The sequence below is a fragment of the Podarcis filfolensis genome (assembly GCF_964270895.1).
Source record: "Podarcis filfolensis genome assembly, chromosome: 9".
NCBI lineage: Eukaryota > Metazoa > Chordata > Lepidosauria > Squamata > Lacertidae > Podarcis > Podarcis filfolensis.
The window spans coordinates 53,923,251-53,949,560 of NC_139610.1; the positions used below are offsets into that span (position 1 = coordinate 53,923,251).

The 26,310-nt window shown below is 40.4% G+C and overlaps 1 protein-coding gene across 1 annotated transcript in view; it reads left to right on the forward strand.

The window, feature by feature from the left end:
- COL25A1 (collagen type XXV alpha 1 chain) overlaps window positions 1-26,310 on the forward strand; it is a 294,893-nt gene that overhangs the window by 224,065 nt on the left and 44,518 nt on the right. Inside the window, exons 18-26 of the mRNA XM_083571406.1 lie at window positions 5,666-5,710; window positions 11,638-11,700; window positions 13,504-13,572; window positions 15,007-15,051; window positions 16,833-16,877; window positions 17,711-17,788; window positions 22,152-22,175; window positions 24,593-24,637; window positions 25,704-25,748. Of these exons, the coding sequence (XP_083427532.1) occupies window positions 5,666-5,710; window positions 11,638-11,700; window positions 13,504-13,572; window positions 15,007-15,051; window positions 16,833-16,877; window positions 17,711-17,788; window positions 22,152-22,175; window positions 24,593-24,637; window positions 25,704-25,748 (459 nt within the window). The remainder of the gene's footprint in view (window positions 1-5,665; window positions 5,711-11,637; window positions 11,701-13,503; window positions 13,573-15,006; window positions 15,052-16,832; window positions 16,878-17,710; window positions 17,789-22,151; window positions 22,176-24,592; window positions 24,638-25,703; window positions 25,749-26,310) is intronic.

The following is a 26,310-nucleotide window of genomic DNA, read 5'->3' on the forward strand; positions in this document are numbered from 1 at the left end:
CCCTTCTCCTTGTGCTCTCAATCTTTCCCAACATCAGGGTCTTTTCCAGGGAGTCTTCTCTTCTCATGAGGTGTTCCAAAGTATTGGAGCCTCAGCTTCACAAGGCTGATTTCCTTCAGAATGGATAGGTTTGATCTTCTTGCAGTCCATGGGACTCTCATGAGTTTCCTCCAGCACCATAATTCAAAAGCATAAATTCTTCGGCGATCAGTCTTCTTTATGGTCCAGCTCTCACTTCCATACATCACTACTGGGAAAACCGTAGCTTTAATTATACAGACCTTTGTTGGCAAGGTGATGCTTCTGCTTTTTAGGATGCTGTCTGCTGGATTAATGTGAGATGAATTAATGTTCATTTATTAAGCTCCCTACCACACCATTATTACTATTGTTCTTATAATTTCATAAATTTCTATGCCACCCTTCACCCAAAGTTCACAGGGCAGTTTACAATATAAAAACACATACCATAATAACAAAGAAAACAAAAACAATAGCCAGCACTCTACACATAAAATGCCATGGAAAGTCTGAGGAGAATTAACAAGGACATATTTCCCCATCTTTCTCCTGACAGAAGTCATCAAATAGGGTGACCAAAGCAGTTTCTGTGCCAAAACCAGGCCTAAGCCCAAATTGAAATGGATCTAGAAAATCAGGTTCCTCCAAGTAGTAGCGGAGTAGTAGGGTAGCACATATGCCCTGCGCCCAGGGGCAGGGCAAGCCGGGACAAGACTCTTCCAGGGGCCTCCAAGGAGTCTGCCTGCCTCCTCCCACTCAGCTGCCCTACTGCTGGGGGGGAGGCAGCAGGCGGACCGTTTGGGGCAGTGCGGAGCCTGCGGGCACCCAAGCCACCGCATCACTCCCAGGAGAGACACATGGCTCGGGTACGCTGCACGCCCCGTGGTGAGTGCCACCCGGCGTTTTGTCACCTCCTTCAGTGGTGACACCTGGGATGCCCCGTCCCCACCGCCCCCCCTTCCTCCACCCCTGCCTCCAAGAATGTCTGGCTCTGGTCTGTGACCACCTGCTCAAGAAACCTGCCCAATAATGGGAGATTAGCAGAGAGTGTTTCTTGATGAGTGGTTTTACCACTCCCTCCTTCAAGCAGGCAAGGACCACCCCCTCTTGCAAGGAGGTATGAAGCATCTCCGTGGCCCAGCCAGCTGTCCCCTTCCTGCTAGGTTTCATCAGTCAAGAGGAGCAGGGGTCAGCCCAAGACATTTTGTTACTTGATGCAAAGGACAAGAAGATGCAATCCCCAATCCATATACAAAAGCCAACTAGGCTGGCAGCTGAATCTTGCTTCAACACTGCTGATGGGACACTGTTCTCCACAGCTGGAAGACAGCAGACTAGTTTAGGGAGTGCAGAACTGACCACTTGAGAGTTTTCCTGCAGAATCTGCCACCTGAGCCATCTGTCTCACTCTGCCTAGGGCCTGTCCTGAATAATACAATGCTGTGAAATATTCCCTTAAAAATATTAAACTAATATGGAATGCCCAGCTACCCTGTTCCCAATGAAGCCCATGAACTCTCCTGGAACCATCCCTCATCATTATTCTCTCCTGTTTTCAGAATTACACTGGAAATATATTTCCTAATATGCTTACTTGCCTGAAAAAAAGATAACTAGATCATATAAAAATTGCACACCAGGCCGTAAAATGTTTTAAACATTTCACTTTTTATGACACAGTTTGTGCTATGCTGGCTAGGTGCTTGGTTCATTCATTTTACTAGGAATTATATGGGAGGAACAGCAGAAACTACTCAAATTTTACGGAGGATGTTAAGCTGCATTTGGTGGATGGCACCCCAGGGCAGATATTCTGTCAAAGTCTATAGGCCAGGATATGGAGAAACTTGCTTAAAGGCCTCAGCATGTCCAGTGGAATGTTTGGGCTTTCCCCCTTTTGAGCAGCAGACCCTCAGGCAATATCACAAGCACCTTTTGAAAGTTGCCTAAAGTGCTTTCCATATGGCTGTTTGAGAAACTCAAGGCTAATGCCCTTTGGGTGTCCAGAATTAACTGTCCTCCTCTTTTGAATTCTAGTCATGGATTTTTAAAAGAATGGCTCAGAAAAATACTTTAAAAAAATCTTGTTGATAAATATGTACATAAAGTATTTGCAACCAATGGATATTTATGTTTAAAACTGTTATGATCTGCAAATTTATTTTGTTCATAGGAGTCTCTTTTAATTGGAAAAGCTAGTTAATGCATCTTAGATGAATAATCTATAAAACCGTTAAAATTGTTTATAATGCATTGGATGTACTACAGCATATTTTAAACCATGTTTGAATCATGTTCTCTATTGCTCTTTTCATCAGTCAGGGAATATTTTGCTGAAATGTGGCGTCACTAAAGTGGCTCTCGCTCCATTACATTCATGATTGACCAAATGGATGAGATTGCAATGAATAATCCATAGCCATGAAATCCACATTAATGTAGAATTTGATGAGATTATTGCTTTGGGTGGAAATGCATGATACCATAAATAAATAGATGTGGAGGGCACAATCCATTGGGGATTTCTTGCAACAAAAGTCATCACAGCTGTAGTGTTGTGGAGCTCCCATTGGACTTGGGTCACAAAGTCCATTAAGTCTCATCTGATTCAAGGACAGAAAAATCTGTGATGTTTTAAATGCAATACATTTCTCACCTAGTCTTGAGGATATAAGAAAATGTCATCGTCTTACATAGGTATAGGTAGACTCCTGAAAAGTAATATTGCTTTTCTGTATTATTTTAGTTGGATTCTTAGAGCTCTCCTGTACATATCTTTTCATCTGTGGTTCCAGTGGTGCTCAACACATCATAAACTCCATTGCACAACAAATCTTAGTTGGATATAATACAAGCTCTCATATTCTGACCTCCCAGTATATCTCTGCCTTAAAGCACTTGCAATTTCATCTTCAGACCTGTACAGCAGAAGCTATCAATTAGCATTAAGTGATGAGTTTGTGATGGTGCCTAACATATCCTGAGAACCTCTCTGACACCATGAAATCTATGATCCACCATAAATGATGTCTGAACTAAAGACACTTAAAGTAGAAATGAATTGATGTACTGTGCTGCTTGCTGCTTTATTTTCAGTGTGTATAATTCCTATATATAAAATTTTGAAATTTAGAAGCTAGATAAATGATGGTGAGTAAAATGGTTGCAGAGTGATCTATCCATCAGATACTGCTATCATGCAGTGTCTGGTCCATTCATTTCAGAGGTACTTGCACAGGTCTCTTCAGTGCCAGCCAAATACATGTTGCTACCTGAAGCAAGCCCAAATGGCACTTGTGCATGCACACATGCCAGGATCAGCATTTTTAAAACTTTGGCTGCATCATATTCCTGCCTTCATCTATCTTTGCTGACCTCTAAGACCAGCCCTGGATGTCTTAAAAATAGCAGCTAGAAGCTGAGCAGTGACAGTGTTTGATGGCCTTTGTCCTATTTTTATTATCACAAGTGATTCATAAAATGCTTTTTCCATTTCATACATCTGTGAAGCAAATAAAATGCATACATTCACTGTGAATGTAAATTTGATTTTAACATGACAAAGGACTTGAAAGTCTTACTGGATGTTGCATTAGAGCTAGGAGGGAAATGTCCCTGCATAGCAAGGTGAAGGACAAAGAACAGGAGCACTAATGGTTTTGTAGGAAGCTGATGGAAGTTAAAGTCAAGCAACATCTGGAGGACTATAGCTTCCTCAGTCCACAGGCTAAATCTATGAGGCTCTGATCTTTACAGTGTCTTGCATCCTGCAACACCATACAAAAAGGACACGGGTGGTGCTGTGGGTTAAACCACAGAGCCTAGGACTTGCCGATCAGAAGGTCAGCAGTTCGAATCCCTGCGACGGGCTGAGCTCCCATTGCTCAGTCCCTGCTCCTGCCAACCTAGCAGTTTGAAAGCACGTCAAAGTGCAAGTAGATAAATAGGTACTGCTCCGGCGGGAAGGTAAATGGCATTTCCATGCGCTGCTCTGGTTCACCAGAAGCGTCTTAGTCATGCTGGCCACATGACCTGGAAGCTGTATGCTGGCTCCCTCGGCCAATAAAGCAAGATGAGCGCCGCAACCCCAGAGTCGGCCACGACTGGACCTAACGGTCAGGGGTCCCTTTCCCTTTACTCAGGAGCCCTTCACCTTGCCATGCCTTGCACATTTATCCTAGCTCTAAGGCAACTTCCTGTAAGACTTTCTAGCCCTTTCTAGCAGTTTAGTCTGTTTTGTCATCAGTAGAATTGGATTTAAGAGCAATGGTAGCAACCACCACTCATGCTGCTGCAGCTAAAACCAGTTCATTAGACTGGGCTGCCTGTCAGCACTTCCTACTAAACAAGCACTTCTGCCAGTTCAATGCACACTCTGCCAGTTTACTGCACAAATGTAAATCAAGGGCTTCTTGTTTACTTCTCAGCCTCTTCATCAAAACTGTGACCTCATGGAACCACCTTTGAATATTGTTAGGCAGCAATTTTCACCCTTCTCCCTTGCTCTTAATTTATCCACAACAGAACAGAGCCCTGTTAGTTTAATGCCTAATCCATTGCTTCAAAACTCTGTTTGACAGCAGACAATATTCAGCATATCAGCAAGTGCCTACTATGGAATAAAAATATGAGCTGTAAATCACAATAAGCTTGTGCAGAACATTAGAGAGGAGAGAACTTTACCACTGTTCTTATATTAGCATAAATAGAACAATGGCTAATAACTGGAGTTCATATGCAAGCAAAGTTGTCACTTGTCAGTGCTGTGGAAAATATAATTTATCCCTTGGCAATATTAAATGGATGGGTAGTGTTAATCTGAACCAGTATACCAGCCTAATCTACAACTGAAGTAAATCATGATGCTTTAAAGCAGTCATCATCTTGCATTTTGGGGAAAAGTTTTAATGGGCATGCAGAGTTAATTGTAGATTCCATGCACATATGGAACTCCTTCTTGGGCAAAGGCTTTTGTCAATGCTGCAACCATGTGCCTTGCCTGTTGCATTCAGTTTTGGACCAAAGTCCTTGGGTTTAAAAATATTTGGTTTCTTGAATGTGAAGGATATCCCTTTCAAGTAAGACATTTACGACAATTGTTTAGAGCATGAGCAACTGTTTTGCTATGAATGCCACAGTAGAACTATGCTATCATAGAGGGCCTGTTCAGCTGATGCTTGACCCACAGGTCTCTAGCTTGTGGTGAAACTTGGAGCAGGCCTTAGCCTTCCTTTGTGGCTTAAAAGGCCATAGATTGATTAATCAGCAAAAGCCTGGTTATGTAGGAACGTTTTTGCCTAGTGCCTAAAGATATGTTATGAAGGTACCAGGTGAGCCTCTCTGGGGAAAGCATTCCATAAACAGTCTGGTTGGGTTCATATTTAGCTTGTCAGATTGAATGATATCCCTTTCTTCCCCCTGTTTGCTGTTCTGGAGGTTTTCTGGATTCTTCCCAGAGTGAATTTTGGGGGGGCTGGTGGGAGGAGAAGCGCAGGGGAACCCCTTACACTAGCATGGGTTTGTGCTAGTGGGACTAGTTATTTCAATCCTTCCCCATGTATTTAATTTTGACTATGTAGCTATCTTTTGGCTACTAAATGTGGTTTAATATTCTCCTGCAATGCTATATCATTTTATTTTGTAGGGTGAGCCTGGGCTCCCTGGACTTCCTGGACTTCCTGGGATTAAGGTAAATATAATGATGATCTCCATGTAGTGAAGTTCAACCTGTTAAATGAATACGAGAAGGGTGTGTTAACATGTCAACTGGATATATAGAAAACTTACATTTAAAAAAATATATATTATGGAGACTTCCAATAAATATGAAATATATTAACAAACAGCAGCAGTAATCTCACATAGTCAATGGGCTAACTTTAATAGGACTGGTCCACTGACATTCGAAAAGGCATGTCAAACCATAAAATCCAGTCATGTACATGGACTCAGACTGTAATGTCATTTCCTATATTTTATGTGGCATGTCAAACCATACAATCATGGTTTGCAAGAGTTGGATTTTACACACAGACGCTGCAACAGAGGCAGGAGATTCATGCACATCAGTGGGTGAGAAGGGAAAGCATGTTTTCACTGCCCACCACAAATAGGAAAGCAAACTTGACAAGTGTATTGTTTGATACATAGCTGTCAGTTACAATCAATTATGCATTCTTGATCATTGTTTAGTTATGTAGATTTGGAATGCAATTGTGCATGATTAGCATGGAAGTAAGCCCATTATATGCAGTGGAGCTTACTCCCAGATAAGTGTGCATAGGATCTTTAAGAGTTGGGCAAATAAACGTCTGATGAGCACAGAACAATATCTTATGAATTCATTACATTCAGCAAGAATGTTCTTACTGTGATATCATAGGAATAAATTCCATTCATGTTTTTCCCTCTTTCCCTTTCCCATTTTTATTTCAGTACATCAAGAGTAGCCAGTGCAGTACCCTCCAATGTGTAATTTTGTCACACTACAGCTCTTATCAGCCCCAGCTAGTTGGCCAGTGATCAGGGATGGGAATTACAGTTCAGGAAAATCTGGAGGGCACCATGTTGGCCCTCCCTTTCCTACACTGAGAGCTGGTTATTGAAGGAAAAAACCCAGAAATTCAATATGTTATAAAGCCTCCTGTGCTGTTGTTCTTTTGGAATAGTTAGAAATGTTACTGGTGTGAGAATGTGCTCCACAGTTTCATTCAGGAAACAGGCAGAGTACTCAAATATAGAATATTGACCCAACAGTGTGAAATCCCATGCTCCCCTTTAAACAAGTCTTCCTTGAACCTTGCATTGTGATACAAAGCAAAATGCCTTTTGGCTTTGTCTGCATTCCAGTATCCCAGGAAGTGATACTCCATGTATGCATATAATATATACACACCGATTCCTGGTGGGCAGGGGGAACTCTGGAAAAGAGAAATTATTGCCTCTCTTTCTCTTTAAATTCAAGACATGAAGACTGTCTCTTAATAGCAGCCAGCACTCCAGAACTAAGCAAGCCAAGGCACATATGGGACAGGATGTTGACCCGTGTGAATTCCAAAACAGTCTAGGGTTGGGGGAAGATGGATTTGCAATGGCAGCCAGATATGTAAATCTACGAATTGAACCCGCCACACAGGCATAGGGGATAACTCTTTATATTATTTAACAATATTTTGGATTAGGTGATTGGAGAATAGCAGCGGTTATCTATTCTTGCAAAATACAAAGTGCATTTTATTTCAGAGATATATAAATTAAATCATGTTTAAATATGAGGATTTTGATGCACTAGAGTTCTGCTAAACAGCTGAGACAGAGAAATTATCTGGGAAATGTTTGGCTGCCATTTTCTCCGCAGGCCTCTTGATGAACCTTGTTTCCTCCAACTTGTGGCTTACTGAAATTGGGATGCTGCAGCTTAATTTATGGTTACACTTCTTGGGGGGCATCACACTGGCTCCCCCTTCCTTACATGTACCATGAAGTACACAAAGTCAAATAGTTTTTAAAACAGTATGGAACAACAGTGCCCTGCCCCACAGCTGCTTGGTGCATGCCATCTTGAACATGCAAGAGTCTTAAGTGCTTTCTTCCCCAAGCAGGCATTGACTTTGTTTAGGAAAGAGTTGGGACCCAAAACTAGTCATACATGGCTATCACAGCTGTCAGAGAGAACGTGGTGAAGCTGTTAGCCCCCTGAAGACTGGCTCCATGGAACCTCAACATGGTGCATCTAAGAGCTTGGGGGGGGAGTGGGTGTCCCCCCCCAACAATGCATGCATCTCCACTTTAAGAAAATACCAAAATGCAGTTTCCTGTATTCTTGGCTATTTAAGAAGTCGTCCCCTATGGTTTCTGATTCCATAAGGACCCAGATCAAAACAGAATGGGTCTCTTGTTTTCATTTGCCTCTGCATTGCAGAGGCATCTGTATGCCTTGCTGAAATGGAACTGCCTGTTTACTTTGTTTCACACGCCATTAACATCCACTAATCTGGGTAGAATTCCATTTGCTTCTTGCTATCTCAGTGGAGTAGTTGATGACAACACAAATCTGAAAAGAAGCAATGTTTGTAGAGTATTCTTGGTACAGTTATGTAAAAGAACTTTTGAAGTTTTTGTATTTCTTTCTTGAATAAACCTGAAAGGAGGGTCATAAGGGGAGCCAGAGTAACTTTATTCAAGCAGCCAAATGGATTATTATGTTGAAGTTCTTTAGTGATGTTTTGGTTGAAAAAGCTGGTGATAGTTTTGGCAAACTGGCAGATATCAAGGCAGCAATCTGTGATGGCTAAATATACTGTACTTTGCTCTGTATGTAATTCCATCTTGTCTTTTAAAATTGCGTCTTATTTGGATTGTCAGTTTGTTTGAAATGACATGAACTCCTGCCTTTTTGATTCATATTAGCCCTGTGCAAACATTCAAACCATTCTCTGTTTCAGCTAATATTGTAGGTAAATGTAGAAAAGAGAGTATGATGTCAATCTTGATGTTGACGACATATCAATAAAACAGTATATATAATTCTGGTATATCCAGAATTGCTGGCTAATCAGGAAAAAAATGACTTAGATTAGTTTGTTTTGGGGTTGATTGCCAGGTTTTGGGTTGGGGTTGGAAGAGGTCACAGCAGCAGAATTTTCTTCTTTCAAGCGTGGATGCTGGAACTTCATTCTAAGGGAGCAAGTTACTGAGCTCACTTCTAGCACATAATTCCACATGCAAGGTGGCTGCAAGGTGCATGCATACTGCTTCCTCCATAGTCCTCCTCACCATGCTTCTGCTGAGCCAAGGAACATAGTAAGCTGACTTATATTGGGTATATTAATTGTTCCACCTAACTTGCTACTATTTGCTGACCAGCAGTCACTCTCCAGGGATTGTTTTCAGCTTTACCTGCAGATGCCAGGGGTTAAATTTAAGGCTTTCTTCATGCAAAATCTGTGCTCTGTCACTAAGCTACAGTCCTTCCCCAAGATGGGGTTGGCAGTGGCAGGGCAATAAGCCAACTTGCATTGTCGGCTGTTGGGGTTGCATTTACGTTCCCCTCCATCTACAGCTCCTTCTGATTTAGCCAAGAACTGGCTACGGGCTTGTTTCTGGGATCATTTCAAAAGTGGCAATTATAGCTATGTCAGAAAATTGGTAATAGAAGGGAGGGAAGGCATTTGTTGGAGGTGGGGCGTGGTTATGTCTTTATGTTCTTTTTGACAATCAATTAAAAACATTTGTTTTTTAAATAAAAAATAAAATAAAATTAGTAATAGGAGATGATGTGTCTTAACATCCAGGAACATTCGCCAATGTGGGCTTCGTTCCAAATATTTGATCATGTTTAAAGCCAAAGAGTTGGTCCTGGCACTGCACAGTTTGCCTACAAACACATTCACATGCATGGTTGCTAATGCGAGTGCTAATAGGTGCCAGAATTCTGCTGGCAAAAGGCTTATACAATGGTGCTTTCCTGGGGTTCTTTAGGGATTATATCTGCACAGGTAAGCCATTCAAAAAAGACTGCTTATAGGAATTAATTCTAGATCAAGATGTTTAGCCAGAAGTATTTTTCTATTCTATGTGACAAGGAGTTGGGGCCTCTCTGTGTGTTATGGAGACTTGAGAAAGGGTACATGAAAGCTGACTGGGACATTTTAGCAGTACTCTTGGCCTGGCAGTGATGGAGATTTCCTGTAACACAAGAGGAGAAGGAAGTAATCAGCCTCTTGTTTATACAAATATATTTAATAGGCTTTCACATGCCAAAATGTTAGACATGTAAAACTCATGGCAGCGATTGTGGTTACAGAACTAGGGGGCGGTTTATTGAGGATGAATTAACATGAAGCAGCATACTGATGTGATTTTGAGCATGTTGCAGTAGTGTGAGAAAGTTTTCTAGGAACTCTGTAGAATCAAAGCATTCTATTAATATTTTTGAAGATGATTTAAGAGCCTTAAAGTGTGCTTATTAAAGTAAGTTTGATCATGAAATCACTTTTTATTTCCGGCCATTGAAATGAGTTTGGAGTTGTCAGATTGCTGGACTGGCTTGTAACAGTGTTTTCATCATTTGTTCATCATTTGCCTCCCAAATAATAAGCTGGTAACTATTTTCATTGGTGCCTTTTTACAGAGTTTAAACATGCTCTGTTTTTCGCAACCTATCTCACGACAGTAAAACGAATGATTTACTATTCTTTACCTCTCCCTCCTTTTGTTCTTGGCTCTCACTTGCAATTTATTGATCCATTTAATGTTCTCTGCAATGCTTACACACTATGCTAATTTATCCAAATACAGTTTTTGTTTCCAGCTGTTCAGGAAATGTCTTTGCCTTCATAAAGTGGTAATGTTTTTCACACCAACATAACTTATTTGTAAGTCAGCCTAGAGGGCAAGCTGACACTTCCCTGTTCTTTCACTGTATAATTAAGCCTGAGTTATTGACATCTGTCTCTTTTCATAGTAATGCCAACAGTTACAGTGCAAAATTTGTTTGTCATTTTTCATTATTTTGTAGGCAAATATCTCACATTTCATACTAGTTAGTACAAATAAAAGTATTGTGCTTGAATTAAGGGACTAATTTAAATTAAGCGACTAAAGCAGCAAACCCGTGCATACTTACTGGTACTTGAGAATAAGTCCAATTGTGGAATGAAGATAGTGGAACTTACTTCCGCACAAACATGCATAAGATGGGTGTGTTGGGCTGCAATCCTATACTGTACTGTCTTTCCTGGGAGTAAGTCCCATTCAACAGAATAAGACTTACTTTTGAATATAAATGTATAGGGCCTCATTGTTAGACTCCATTTTACTTTCTGCACTGGTGGCTGACTGCACGAGTAATGCTTTTTTAGCATTTAGCATGAATCTCACCTACAGCAGACAAAATCCTTGCTACAGTTCTGCTATTGTTTGTAAACTGCCTTGATTATTTCTATAGAAGGGCAGGATAGAAGCACTAGAAAGTTTATCACATTAGTTTTCTAGAACAAATGAAAAGAACCTCATTTTTATTTGCATGTTGCTCTTTTCATTCAGTTTCTTCCTCTTAAGTTAGTTTGTAAATCTATTGCCAAAACTGTTTAAAGAGAAGGGGGTTGTATTTGTCCTGGATTCTGATATAACATCTGTATAATAATGGCACACACAATTGTTCTTTTTTTTAATCCTGGAATGAAAATTTGTTTTGTAACCAAAATTGCAAATGTTTAATATTTTGTAAGTTGTGAATGAAATGTAACTACAGCTAATTAGTTCCCTTTTCCCACTGAATCCGTCATGTTATTAGCCTTGTCTTGGTAGATTTTTTTATTATTTTTTTACATAAACTGTAATGTAATCCAGGAAGCCTAACATGCATTAATTCCATGAAAAACAAGATGTAAGAGCTTCCAGTTCATTTGCTTTTCTTAAACTCAATGAAGCTTTTCTTGAAGAACTCTGTGCTGGTGGAAATCAAACTTGATTAATTGTATCTGTCTATAGCAGTTGGATTTGCAGTTAGAAAACCATGGGCGACTAGGAAAAGTACCATTAGAGGTAAACTTATTTTTACTGTAATTATTCACAGTTAAATTAACAGAGATCTAATGTGCTCATTTTTCAAAGGGTGAACCAGGTTTCATAGGACCACAGGGAGAACCTGGATTACCAGGATTGCCAGGAACAAAGGTATGTTTCACATCCCCCCCCCTTAATGTATGTAGCTTACTTCATATCATATTAGTTCAAAACCTAATCCTTATCCTAGACCAAAGCACATTCACCCAACCAACCGTTAAAGCCAAACTGAAGTGATATGTACATTTTGCTGGAACTGAAAGAGAGAATAGAGTCAGGTCCACTGGTGGCTCTGCTGAGAAGCCCAGCTTCTTCTGTTTTCTCTCTCCCTCAAGTGTCACTAGAAGCAGCCATTGCAGAAGGAGGATGAGAAAGCAAGCAGAGCTCAGCTGAGAGACCAGAAGCTTTTGGCTCCACCTCCCCTTGAACATTTTCTATTCCAGATGCTTGTTCTAGGAACTTGGTAAATAAAGACTAATGATTGAGGGCAGATCTGCACCAAACATTTAAAGTGCCTTCAACACACGTGACTTTCCCCAAAGCATGCTAGTTTATCTTCTAGTACCTTTATCAAACTACAGTTCTAATGAAGCTTTGGGGGAAATCACCTGCTTTAAATGTGTGTTGGCTGTGATTTAAATAGATGCTGTGGATCCGCCCTGAATTTACTTTTTTCCTTCTACCCCGCAATCCTTTAGTCTGCTGTGCAATATCTGTTCCAGCAAACCTTTGCAGGGGTCCAGCTTGCCACTGGAGGCATAAGTGACCTCAGCTGCAAGGAGTACCTTTTACTAGCTACAACTGGTTCACTAGTAATAGACGTTTCTGCACAGAAATAGCCCAGGTGGCCCAGTCAAAACTATCAGGACATCTTATTGAAATCCCTTTGGACTACTGTCTGGGTTTTTAGCAAGACCATATCTGCCAGCTTGGGCAGGGAGACTGGGGGGCAGCAGGGTAAGCAATACAACCCATTCTGCCTCTATGGCCCAGTGTTAGGTATGGTCCCTTGATAATGCACTTTGAGTAGAGCTGTTTATTTTATTTTAACATCAAGCTCTTCAGGACAAGGAGTTTGTACTCTGTAAACCATCATTCACTATCTTGGTGCTGTATAATAACAAATAATATGGACCACTCTGTTTGCTCTGAGCATGTTCTTAATTGTACGATCTGAACTGCCTTTCAGTTTTCTCCTTAATCAGAGCGTTAGAGACTTCTAAACTTTCAGATTCACTTAATGAAGGAATGGGAGCCCATGGCCTTCTGGCCAGATGTCCAACTCACATAATCTCTTGCAGTTGGCCATGCTGTCTGGCGCTGATGAGAGTTACAAACAATGTCTGCGAGGCCACAGGTTCCCTTCCCCTGCTTTAGAGGCCACAAATGCTCTTTGGAAAATCAAATCTCTATCCACATTTGATGCATTCGCTTCTCAGTTGAACTATTACACTAAATTTTCAGTGGTTGGGGCAATATCGCCCTCTGCTTAGCTGCACAGTTGCTCACCTTGAAAACAGGATGAAAAACTGAAAGCATCTAAGACTCTGGTGATTGTTTAAAACACTGGAACTAATAAAATGAAAGCACTTTAAAAATGGGTAGCTTTATCTCTCTTGCTTCTCCCTCCCCCTGTGCTTCATATTCATATTTAATCCATAGCATTTGAAACTTTCACGGTAGTTTAACATTGACAATTCAGATGAAGTAGCAGTAAGCATCCACTTCTGGAACATAATTTATTTTCCAAAAGGAAAGTTTGTCGCTGTATTGTGCTTATCAGCTCTCCATTTGAAATATGTTCAGGATATGATGCTCTTTAATGTTTCTAAAATGGCTAGTTACCATGCCTGCTGTTGCCTGCATTCTATAATATTTTCCTCTCATCTTGCTCTCTCTGGTAATTTTTGACAGGGTGAAAGGGGAGAAGCAGGACCCCCTGGGAAAGGTGAACGAGGTGAGCCTGGAGCTCCAGGGCCAAAGGTCAGTTCGGTTTAACTTTGACAATTAAAGTGTGCATTTTGGAGCTTTGTGTTTTGGTGTGTGTGTTCTTAAAAAAATAAAAGCTCTGCTAGTGATAAAAATAAATTTCAGTGTGATTTATGGTGCACTACAAAAATCATTTGAATTTATGCTGGTCACTTTGGGGCACAGCACAGCCAGAAATTATTTATGTAAACTGAGGGATCAAATGTTAAAAGCCAAACCTGTAGCTCTGCACAAAATTTCTTCTTCATAATTGTAATATTGAAATTTAGGACTCTCAGGTATGTCTATGCAGAATTAACAGCCTAAGGTGCTTACCATTGCAATGTTTCAAGTGCAGCTAATAAAATAAAATAAGATATTGGCAGTGCAATCCTATGTCTGCTGAGAAGTCTCATCAAGTTACTGTCAGGTAAGTTTGTATATGAGTGCAACCTTAACCTGGTTTCTAACTTTGAGACAGGAAGGAGTATTTCTACGTACATTCCATTATCTCGTTAATTTACTGCTACAATAGGATTTAGGAATTCTGTATGCTTATTGCTTGCATCAATGTAATTTATTCTAAAGGTTTGAGAGCTACCCAAAAAATTAAGATAAGAATTAATTACAGGCCTATGGGTAGTATTCAATATTAGTCATACTCAGAGTAGATCCATTCTACTCCACTGAAATTAATGGGCAAATTATTGGTAAAATATCTTGCCCGCCCTTCACCATAAAGTCCTAAACTGAGTTACAACAATTGAATATACAATTATAAAAATGAATAAAACCATTGCAATTATGAAACAAATAAAACCATTTTGTTTGGGCAGAGCAGTATAAATTCAGCAAAAGAGGTGGACCTTTACTGTCAAAGGCCAGACATAACCAACGTAGGTCTGTTAATTTCAGTGGGGTTGCTCAGAGTAGAACTTTTTTGGAGACAACCCTCTATAACGAAGGCACACAGTTTTATTTCCTCAGTTATTCTGAGTAAATGGACCCATCCAAATTGGTTTCTTGATTTGCAATGATTACTATATCTGACAAGTTGATGTCTGGGGGGGAATGACATGTTGAGAGAATTCAGCAAGCTGCTGTAGTAAGAATTATCATGTAGCCTGGATTCATTAATACTAAATCATTCATCATTCATATACCTGCATTAATATCTGTTATTTAGAAGCATAGTTGTCATTATTGTAAAATGAAGTGTTTCTACCACACCAGTAATGGGGAACCTGTAGCCCCCTGATGTTGCTAAGCCGGAGCTCCAATGATCTCTGCCCATTGGCTATGCTTGCTAGCCGAACAACATCTGGAGGGCTACAGCTTCCCCATCCCTGCACTAACTTTACAGGTAGCTGATACTAATTCCTTTTCTTCTCACTTTCCTTTTTCTGTCCTCATTTCTCCTGTCCGTCTTGTATGTATTCCATCATCCAGGGGAGGTCAGGCGAATCTGGAGCTAGAGGCCCAAAGGGGTCGAAGGTCAGTAGTAAGCAAATTTTGGTTTTACTGATTCAATGTGATGTGGCGAGGTTTTGCGGTCTGTTGTTTAGTTTATTTTATATGTGTATAAACTGCCCTTCAAGCAAGCAGTTTGCAGGGAAGATTACATTAAAACGAAGTGACGGCAAAATAGCAGAAGGCCCTTTTCTGTGCCAGCAACCTGGTTGTGGAATTTCCCCTCAAAGACTAGTCTCGTCCCTGATGGTGTTTAGGCGGGGAGTGAAAACATTCTTATTCTGTGTGGCTCTTGATAGTTTTTAACTTATGATTGAAGAGTATTAACTATGCTGCTTTTGATTACAGTCATACCTCGGGTTACAGACGCTTCAGGTTGCGTTTTTTTGGGTTACAGACTGCCAAAACCCAGAAGTATCGGAACGGGTTACTTCTGGGTTTTGGCGGTCACCAAAAGAAGCACTAAGTCATGCTTTGCACATGTGCAGAAGCACCGAATTGCAACCCATGCATGCACAGACGCGCCGCTGTGGGTTGCGAATGCTGCAGGTTGCAAACGTGCATCCCGCATGGATCACATTCGCAACCTGAGCGTCCACTGTATAAGTTTTTTCTTTTTCTGTTTTTGTTACTCGGTAGTGTTTTCTTTCATTTTGTTCTTTTATGTAAATTGCTTTGATCCAGAATGCAGAATACAACTGTTTCAAAGGTAGTCCTGTGGGTAACATTAAAGAAGTAAATCCAAATTTTTAGCAAAGCATATTTAGCAAAGGCCAGACTGTGCAGGAGAGACCACAACTGGTATACTAGCCTAAATGGATGAAGGGCATTCTAGATGCTGTTTGGGGCTTTACCCCCACTAAACTGTGAACCAGATCCTATACAGTGAGTGCAGCTCCATCTAGATTAGACTGAACACTTCTGTATCTCCCTCAACACAGCACATCTGCACACTGTTTCCCTGTATTCAAGAGATCACCAATAATGGGGGGGATTTAGCCAAATGTCGCACAATGAAAAACTGTTCCCAACATGACCCTCTGCAAGAAGACAGGCTGCTAAGGTCGCCTCGTAGAAATTTCACTGTGCAAAGGCTGCTAAAGTGTTGTAGTTTCTTATTTAAAACCACATTAACACTGAAAGCATCATGATTCAGTCACAAGCCCAGCTGTACTGTCACAAAAAGCTCAGAGCTGTGTACTAATGTCTTTCTAGAGCAGCCTTTCTCAACCTGTGGGTCCCCAGATGTTGTTGAACTACAACTCCCATAACCCCAGCCAGCAAGGACAGAGTTCAGGGGTGATGGGAGTTGTAGTCCAACAACATCTGGGGACCCACAGGCTGAGAACCGCTGTTCTGGAGTCTTCTCTGACTTTCCGCTAGATTATTGTTACTATGAGCAAATGGGTACTCTAATCCTAATCAAGTCTCATACTGAATCTAGGCTGATCACAAAGATACAGCCCTTCTGTTATGTACAGTGAACTACTTGCATATGGACCGCAGCCTAGCAAAACACATCTGTTGCTGTTCAAACTCACCTATCCGTGGTGCCACTGGGAGTGGGGCGAGGTGGGCAGACCACAGGTGAGCAGACTTCACTCCAGTCCGCACCTGAGGCTTAAATTTGGGGTGGAGCCTGCGCTGAGTGCGCAGTTGCCTTTGGATCTTCAGAGGGAGTAGCAGGTTCCGGTGAAGACTCAGAGAGAAGTGTGTCGTGGGACAGAGCTACTCATAGTGAGTTGGTGAGTTTATTGCGTCCTTCCTGACGTGAAACTTGAAATACTTATTTTGCTTTTTATTAGGGTGATTCTGGAGACAAAGGTGATTTGGGTGCAATGGGCCCAAGGGTAAGTGACTACCATTTGAGCCATTCCATGCAGCATGATATTCGTTGCAGCTCATTTCCTCAAGCCGCCCAGATGAAATCAGCAACATTTTAAAACAACTAAAATATATGTCTGGGTAGGCTTGCTTTCCGCAGGCATCTAAAACGGTATAGCAAGAGTACCTGTTTGATGTTAATAGGCAAAGAGATCTAAAAGTATTCAGCCACACTAAATGGTTGACTCCTTAGAGAAGCAAAACAGGTATTATCTGTGAATAAATATTATAGCCTTGATCTGCAACATTTTAGCTTTGATTTGCATTATATCTCTGATGCACGCTGGGTTGTGATGTGTTTTTCTGAGACTGCACATTCCAGTTGTTATAATATTAGTCAGTTTTCCATTTAACACATTGGTATGATCAGACTAAAAGAACACATTGTCACTGATGGCATTGAATAGATGATTAATCTTGTCTGTTCTAAAGTTATCATTAGCATTATCAAGGCCAATCAACTCTTAAGCACGTCCATCAAGATTTTATGTGCATTTGTACACCTTGGGTAGCACAGACTGTGTGATACCAATAAGCTATCTGAAGAGAGTGAGCTTGGTGCAGCATTTGAAAATGAAGCAGGAAATATGCATCAATCCATCATATTCTGGTATAAATCTTCCAGGCAGCTAACATGCCATTTCTGTAATATTACAAAATGATACCCTGAATGGAACTGTGCTGTAATCAGCAGCTCAGGCAAAATTTTATGTTGCCTTCCTCAAATTGATGAGAATAGTGAGTGATTTGTATGCTGTGCTCTTGAGCCAAATAACATTTTGGGGTGAATGTTTTACAGGGCCCTCCTGGACAAAAAGGTGATCAAGGGGCAACAGAGATAATTGATTACAATGGCAATATCCACGAAGCTTTGCAGGTATGTCACCAGACGTCATGCACAGTAGGTGTAATTATATTTTTCCTTCCATGCCCTTTGAGTTGGAATAGAAAGTGTAATCATGGTATTCATATGTTGCCATAGTTTAGGAGTTGAGTATGTGCTTTGCATCCATCCATCCATCTATCCATTGCCAGTCCCTGTGAAATATCTCAGCAAGGCTGGTAAAGAAAGTACACAATGGTAAGATAAATGGATTGATAGTCTGACCAAGGTAGCTCTCTCTGTGTGTTTTAATGATACTCTAGAATATTCTGTTACTGGCAGTATAGTGAAATGGACACTCACCTGACTTTCTGACAACTGAGTCGCTGCTGCTTACCAGAAGGGGATGGATGAGTTTGTAGTGAGGTTGACAGGGTGCAAATGCATCAGCTGAGCCAATCTGGTGCTTCTACTGGAGAATTTATGTAACACTGACCTTCCCACCCCCTCCTTCCTGATAAGCAACATGGACTCAGCTGTCAGAAGGTCAGGTGAATACAGCTACCACACTGTCCGCTACTGGCTTCTGGCTTCAAAAAACAAGCAGAAGCACCAGATTAGCACCACCTGCACATTTGCAATCCACCAACCTCACAATCGCTGCACCTCTTGCTCAGCCATCCTGATACACTGCAGGGACTCAGCAGGACTGAAGTCCGATGACTAGTGCAGCTCCATCATACCACTTGCTGCTGTTTCCATTTATATGTCAAATCCATCTACAACCCAAATTAGTAATAGCAATAGCCTTCATAACCTTTTGCCTGTCTTTGTTGTACTCAGCAATTCATAAAAGCAAAGGTCTGGTTAGGAATACTTTAGGTCAGGCGAACAATTACAGGCTCGGGCATTTAGGTGAATTTTCTTGCAGATAGATGCACTATGCTGCCATCTTCCATGTGCATTCACTCACAGGGAGAAATGGTGTCATTGGCATATGAAACACAAATGTCTGATAATAATTTCTTAGAAGGTTTGGGTGATTTCAACTCAGCCTGTTGAAATACCTGGGTTACACTGCCATGATTGAAATTTATATAACCACATGAGGAGAATCAAATAGGCCTAAAAGCCATCCGATGTAAGTAGATCTAAAAGGACTTGTAAAAGATGCTCAGTCTTTGAATCTCCAAGTGAAGACGAACAGCAGTATTGTTATATGTCAGCTGTACCCTAATAATTAGCAGTGATCTTTTCCTGTCTTCTGAGATTCGTCAATGCACACTGAACTTATGGAAAATTCAGAATTTGGCTGTTATTTAGCTCCCCTCAGGACTTGGAATGCTGTTTCAAGTAGGAATTGGCTTTGTTCCTCACAACAAGAAGGCTGTCCTCCTGGATGTGTCCTTAAGACCAGGGAAATAAACCAAAAAATAAGACAGAATTTTGCTGGCTGGCTTGCAGTTCCTCTGAGTCATTCCTTCAACTTCATTACACGGGTCATTAGAGAATAAGTCATTTTCATTCAAGCAGCACAGAACGCTGTAAGAATTCAAAACCAAATAAGACTATTTCACCTACAAGTGGCCAATCCCAATGTTCACTTCTTCTTCCTTCAGAAAGATCAAAGACTACAGTGAGCGCCAATCCAGTGAGATTATTTTACCCATGCACTACACAGGGGGTTATGTGTATGAACAGTAGGGCTCTCGCACTGGAGTCACATGCCTACCCAGAGGCCAGTTCTGTTAAGGGTCTTATGGTCAGCTAAATAGGTATTGAATGACAGCCTTAGTAACCTTTAGTGCTTTGCACAAATGATCTCTCAAAGTTCTCCACTATTTCTATGGGAAGATAAATTAGAGGCCATTTTACAAATTTCTTTGTTTAGGTGGAGAAGAAATTATTAATTTCTCTATTTTTTCTATGGTGTTTCTTTTACTTTTGCAAGTGGTAGCAGCATTAACTATGTTGGCAGCCATACACCACTCTAACCCTCCACACCATTCCAGAACATTAGGGTAGCTGGGAGAATGTAAGCTACACACACCCAAAAAAGTTGAGAATTTTCAGAGGGGGGGGAAATATTTAAAGTGATCTTTAAGAGAGTAGAGCTGAGAAAGAAAAATCTCAGGCTATTTTTCCAGGAAAAATAATGGCTTCTAGGAAATTTGGACTCACCTCGTCTAGTTTTGCCAAGCATTAAGTCCTTCAGCAGCAGTACTCCAGCAAACTGCTTTACAAACTGTATTTCAAGCTAAATATTTTTTCATACATGACCTATGTAGCTGTTATTTTCCATAATAGTAAATTGTTTGCTTGCTTGCTTGAGTTCATACATGCCCTTTTCTGTAAGATCCCTTGGTGGGTTGCAACGTTATTACAAATGGTTAAAACAACTTACAAATGTAAGAAGCATATATATTGGATGTCAAAGGCCAGGCCACTATAGATGTCCACCTCTGACTCATTTCTGCAGATCAGGATCAACAGTTGTAAAGAGAGGTTTGGTCCTTAAATCCTACATTTTATAAAGTGTGTGGAGTAAATATTGCCATAAAGTGATATAAGGTATTAATGCTAGGTATACAATAATGACAAAACCAGTGTATTAGAAACCATTAATTTACCATAAAAGAAAGGAGTATTTAAAACTAATACATCCATTCGGATGAGAAAATGAATTCAAAGCTCTAAACACTATAGGTCCCAAATGAATCAGACCATTTCCAACAATTATCTGTATGCCAAGTTTGCTACAACAGGGGCACGTAGAGATATATTTCGTCTATGGGATTCCCTTTTCCTTCCATTTACAGATTGCCAAAATCCAACTTGGACTGTCTTATGGAAATGATGGAAGGATTTTTATTTGAGTCATAGTTTAGTGGTCAGAGATAAGCAAGGGGCTGCTTTAGTTATACATTTATTAATAATCCTTGTGTTTCCTTTATTCTGCCCTATAAAGATTGGTATCAAGCCAGCGCTTTCAAGGAACAATGCAGGCTATAAATCAAAACAGACAAGCACGGTGCTTCTCAAGTCATTTTTCATGGCGTTAAGCAGAGCTGAATATTAGTGTGCTTCATTCTTTGTAACTCCTTTATATGAAATAATTGAAAATGTTCCACCTTACAGAGAGCCATTACAATGCTAGATGCTAGATTCCTAGTTAGGATGATACCACTCTTTTATGGAAGTAAGTAAAGTAATATTCTGTTAGATGCAGACAATAGGTGATGGGGTTCTTCAATAACTGTGCAGGATAATTTTTATAAACAATCAGCCTAGCAAATAGTGTTTTCTTACTCTAGCAGTGTTACTGCAATTCATGAACAATAGTATGTAACCAGCACAGCTTCTCAAAGTTTGATGAGACACTGTTCTTTTTCTAAAAGACTTTGTGGTACTATCAGGAAAAGTGTGAGGATTGTACCACTTACCTTCTCACATGTGTTTGAGTTGGACTTAGCAGTTCGAAAGCATACCAGCGCAAGTACATAAATAGGTATTGCTGCGGTGGGAAGGTAAACTGCATTTCCATGTGCTCTGGCACGCGTCATGCTGTCCCATTGCTCCAGAAGCAGTTTAGTCATGCTGGCCGCATGACCCAGAAAACTGTCTGTGGACAAGCGCCGGCTCCCTCGGCCTGAAGCGAGATGAGTGCCACAACCCGGTAGTCACCTTTGACTGGACTTAACTGTCCAGGGGTCCTTTACTTTTACTGATAAGGATCACAGTCTTAAATTGCTGGTGTATCTCTGAGATTAGTAGGTCTATTTCTGTCCTGACCATACTGGAAACTCATTGGAATTTGAAGAATACACAAGACTATCATGTTTAAAGAAATGTCTGTTTCTAACAGTAATTAAACCTATGCAGCACATTCCACAAAGTATTTAAGATTTGAGTACTCTTAAGCTTATTAACATCTTTGATGCCAATGTTCTCTAATGTGTGGATCACAGACATTTACTGGCAATCAAATCAGTGACGTAGCGTGGGGGTGCAGGGGGGCCCGGCCGCACCGGGCGCAACATCTGGGGGTTAGGGTTAGGGGGCGCAAATCCATGGGTTAGGGGGCGCAAATTACTTGCCTTGCCCCGGGTGCTGACAACCCACGCTACGCCACTGAATCAAATATATCCTTTTCAAAATCTGGAGGTGCCTGGGGCATGAAAATCTTATAGACAAGTTTAAGTTTTTTTAAAAACAATCATACTAAATAATATCAATTGTGTTTAATGTTGTTGTTTTTTATAAAAAAAAGACAGTTTTCTTAAATTTATCTGAGACAGTCAAACTCTTATCCCAAACTGCCCAAATTCTGTGAAATCCATTACTAAACAAGCAAAGTATTTTATTTCAAACTGAACATCTGGTAACTTTGTCTTCTGTTAATACATTTTGCCAACAGAGGATTACCACCCTAACTGTCACGGTAATTCCTATTGCATGACTTATAGTGCTTTGTAGCTCTTTTCTTCCTCGGTGTTGCATGTTCATAACTTGCCTGATTTAGAATGTGTCTGTTTCATCAGATATTGACTTATCACTACATATATTTCTACATCAAGTGTTATCAGTGTTGAAAACCAGGACTGCAGTTGAAATTAATAGCAACGATCCCATTCATTTCAGTAAAGAAAATGATTTAAAACTCTTGTTTGCTAGTCTAACAAGTTTATCTTTATTACAGCTGTGCATTTTCACTTCTGTTTCTTTCAGTAGGAATTTTTGAAGGCAAGGCTTTTGCAGGATATTTCCCAGTAGTTTTGTGTTTTGGATTGATTTTTTTAAAAAAGGCCTTATTTGATAGAAGTTATATGCTAGAAGACACAGACCACACTTACTCCAGAATATTCTTTAATTCATCCTGTAGAATTCATTAGGATCTAAATGACAGTGCTCCAAAATAAGTGATTTGTGAGCTGCAACCAGAGTTGTCATCTCAAATGCAACTTCTTTATATTAAAAAACGTCCCTTTTCCTGTTCAGTGTTGGTAGAAAGTAAGTGTATTAATTCCAGATGTAAAAAACATGGTTAAAGGAAATTTCAGTTGAGCAAGCTGAAAATTTGTCTGTACCTCAAGATCTGATACAGTGAACATGGTCTTCCTCCTCCTCCTTCTCTGCCCTCTGCTTTCATTAACCTCCAGTGGATGCATGCTGGACTGGAATTCTGCCATGCAGTATTGCTAGGAAATAATGATAGTTAAGACTATGAGGCTTCTTGGAAGGTAATTAACTATCTCTAGCAGTTCAGAGAAGCATGTTTTGACATCTGTATGGATGCTTTTAAAGCCGTAGATATTCTTTCCGGGACATCTCACTGCAGTGTAGCCCTTGGAGTGGTAATAGCCACATGTTAAATCTGTGCTGCAAAAACCTGAAGTGCCACAGTCCAGAAGAACGGGACGTGGCTTGCATGCAGGAGGCATCAGAGCTAACCCCCAGCTTCTCCAGTAGACCTCAGATAGGGCTAGGAAAGTTCTCTAATATCTTAGCGAGCAACTACCAGTACTAAGTTCACCTGTGAGTCTGTGCACGAAACACAAAGGAAACTGTATTCCAATCGCCATAAATTATGTGGTACATTGTGTTAAGGAGGTTAAAGGGTTCTGTAAAAACGTAACTAATTCTAAAAATGAGATGGGGATCTCTAGTTAATAATGGTTTCATCTGTGAGCTGAGATGTTCTGTCCTGAGTCCTCACTTGCCTTTCCCCCTTCTGCTTATGTGCTTCTACCTCACACAAGAAGTGATTTCAAAACCACAAGAACCTATTCCTGTCCAATTCATGGGAGGCATAGTGATATGTGTGTTTGCACTTTTGTCTTTTACTGTTTCTTGTGCGTTTGCACACACCTGTAGCGTAAATACTGCTTCTATGATTTACATGTGTATATTGCCAGTCTTGCTACGTGAGATTTTACAATAAGAAAATAGTTAAGGACATATATGAGCATGGCAGTAAAACTGTCTATGAACAAGGTCGAAATAGACACATTAATGCAGGTAGCGAAATTCCAAAGTCGGCTTCTGTTAACAGAACAAACAAGAAGGTGTGATTTTCAGTAGGTAGTGCTTAAGCCTTCCAGTACATCACTTTTCCACTGCAGTGTTTTCCATCAAGCTCCTTTCTCCTCTATAGCATATATATAATGTCAGTGTCCAAGAAAAACTTTATTTAAACGTATCAACCCTACCTCTTTGGCACAGAATCCTTCTGAGAGGCAAGCACAGGATTTTTCTTATGATTTAGCTGAATAAGAAACAAGATAAGAAACGAGGCAGCAGAGGCCCTGAAAACTTAATTCTGTGTTAGGGTGGGCTCCTACCTAAGGTTTGCACTATGTGCAGTCATCTTAATTCATGCAACAGGAAGGGAGTTCCTGTCCACACAATTAGGCCTTTACCCTGTTCCACCGCTCACTACCTAAGTGCCAATAGCTGCACATGGCACAGGTTAGCTGTTGGCAGAGAACTTACTTACACAGCAATTCAAATGGCCACCGTTTGCCCAATGGTCAAAAAAAATTGCTCTTATTTCAAAGTTAAATGTGCTTGTTTTGTTTGCAGAAAGCTATAGACTTTGTTACCTAGACGTTAGAATGCTAATGGGCATTCTAATAGAATTTCTGTTTAAGAAAATAATAATTGAATTTAATTGCAATATGTTTGTGCTGTCTGTAGTTGATCATTGAGTGTCATAGTTGTTAACTGCTTCTTAATACAGTGTTTTTTTGTCACATTGGTTTGTTACTAACGAAGATTAGTATAACTGTGCCTGACAGATAAATACTTTAGAAATCTGGATGGTGCTGGATTAAAAAATGAGCTGTTGTTTACCTTTAGGGTCCTCCAGGTCCACCTGGACCCCAAGGATTGCAAGGGTCAAAGGTGAGTCTCCAACTGTTACTCATTTGACGAAGACCCCCTGAGCTTTAATTTATTTCTATGCAGAGTATGGTCTGAAGGCAAATGAGGCTACCACTTTGTAGAAGTTAAGGGGGTCAGGGTGTAATCATTGTCTGGGTTGGTGACCTTCTGGAAGCAGCATGTATGCTATCTTGGGTTCCATAATGGAATAAAGGCAGGACATCAATGTAAGAAAATAAATACTGTGCTCTTAAATGCATAATCATCACTAATAGCACAATCCTATGCTTGTCTAAGGAAGCCCCACTGAGTAACTGTGTGTAGGATTTCAGCCTAAAACTTTTTACTGCATTATGTTTTATATTTTATTTTTCCTTCCTTAATATTTATTAATAATTTTAGCCAGCATCACAATACTTCATTTAATTGATAATTTAATTTGTAATTTTAAATTAAGATACCTTAATTTACCCTAAGTAACCATACCCAGTCTATGTTCTTTTTGATTCTCCTCTAAACAATACCATTGCTCAAAAGGTGGCCAGGAGAACAGGAGTAGCCAACATGGTGCCCTTCGGATGTTTTCAGGATATAACTCCCATCCAACAACTTCTGGAGGCCATCTGTATAACTGAAATGGGTGGTCTTCAAAACATTTCCACATCCACCTAGATCCTGGCCAATACCTTATTCTTATTTGTTTTACTAGGTTGCCTGTTGACATATGAGATTATTATAGACCAGCATAGTTAATTCATATTGACCCAGTTTGGACATAATAGTATACCATGGTTTAACACTATGTGGACAAATGTGGACAAACACTATGTTTGAGGCTCACAATCCTAGGTGCCCCCTCCATTTCTTCATCACAGCCATGAAGAAGAGATAAGACTACTTTCAGACTAACTGCAGCTTATTTTTATTTGTAAAATAATTTAAAAACAGCTGCTTCTTATTTCCTTGTGGCTGTTCCATGAGGGATGGGTGTGTGTGTAAGCCTAAGAATCAAGCAGTCTTATTAACAAAGCATTAAACTACAGTATATTCCAGGAAATAATAACATAGTGAAATTTTCAATTTGCAGGGTGAACCCGGATCTCCAGGATTGGCAGGTGCTGATGGAGAGCAGGTACTTGAACTATTATTGCTACTGAACATATGAATGATACGATAATAGGTTAAAAAAAAGGTATAGATAATAAATAAAATAATTATTTTTGTTGCACAACTCTTTTCTCCCCCTTTTCTTTTGTTATGGAATGAAAGACACTGCCAAAAATAAGTGAATATAGTGCCAATAAACAACCCAGAAGATGTTTCTGGATTTACTGGCCCAGTTCCCACATCATGGTAAACCATGGTTATTAGCTCACTGGGAGGGGGAAGTGTGTTCCATATAAAAGGTCCCAGTTTCAATGCCTTGCATCTCCAGTGCTAAGAGAGACTCAGGTCTGAAACCGTGAGAACTGCTTCCACTCATTGTAGACTGCACTGTCCAAATCTACTTGAACGAGTGGTCTGACTCCGCATGAAGCAGCATCCTGTACTGCAATATTTACTGTGAATATATCAATCTGGAGTGTTCTGCTGCTTTTCACTCACAATGAGGAGGAAGGAAACCACAATATATGGTTCCAGTGGCGTAGCGTGGGGGGTGCAGGGGGGGCGGGCCGCACCGGGCGCAACATCTG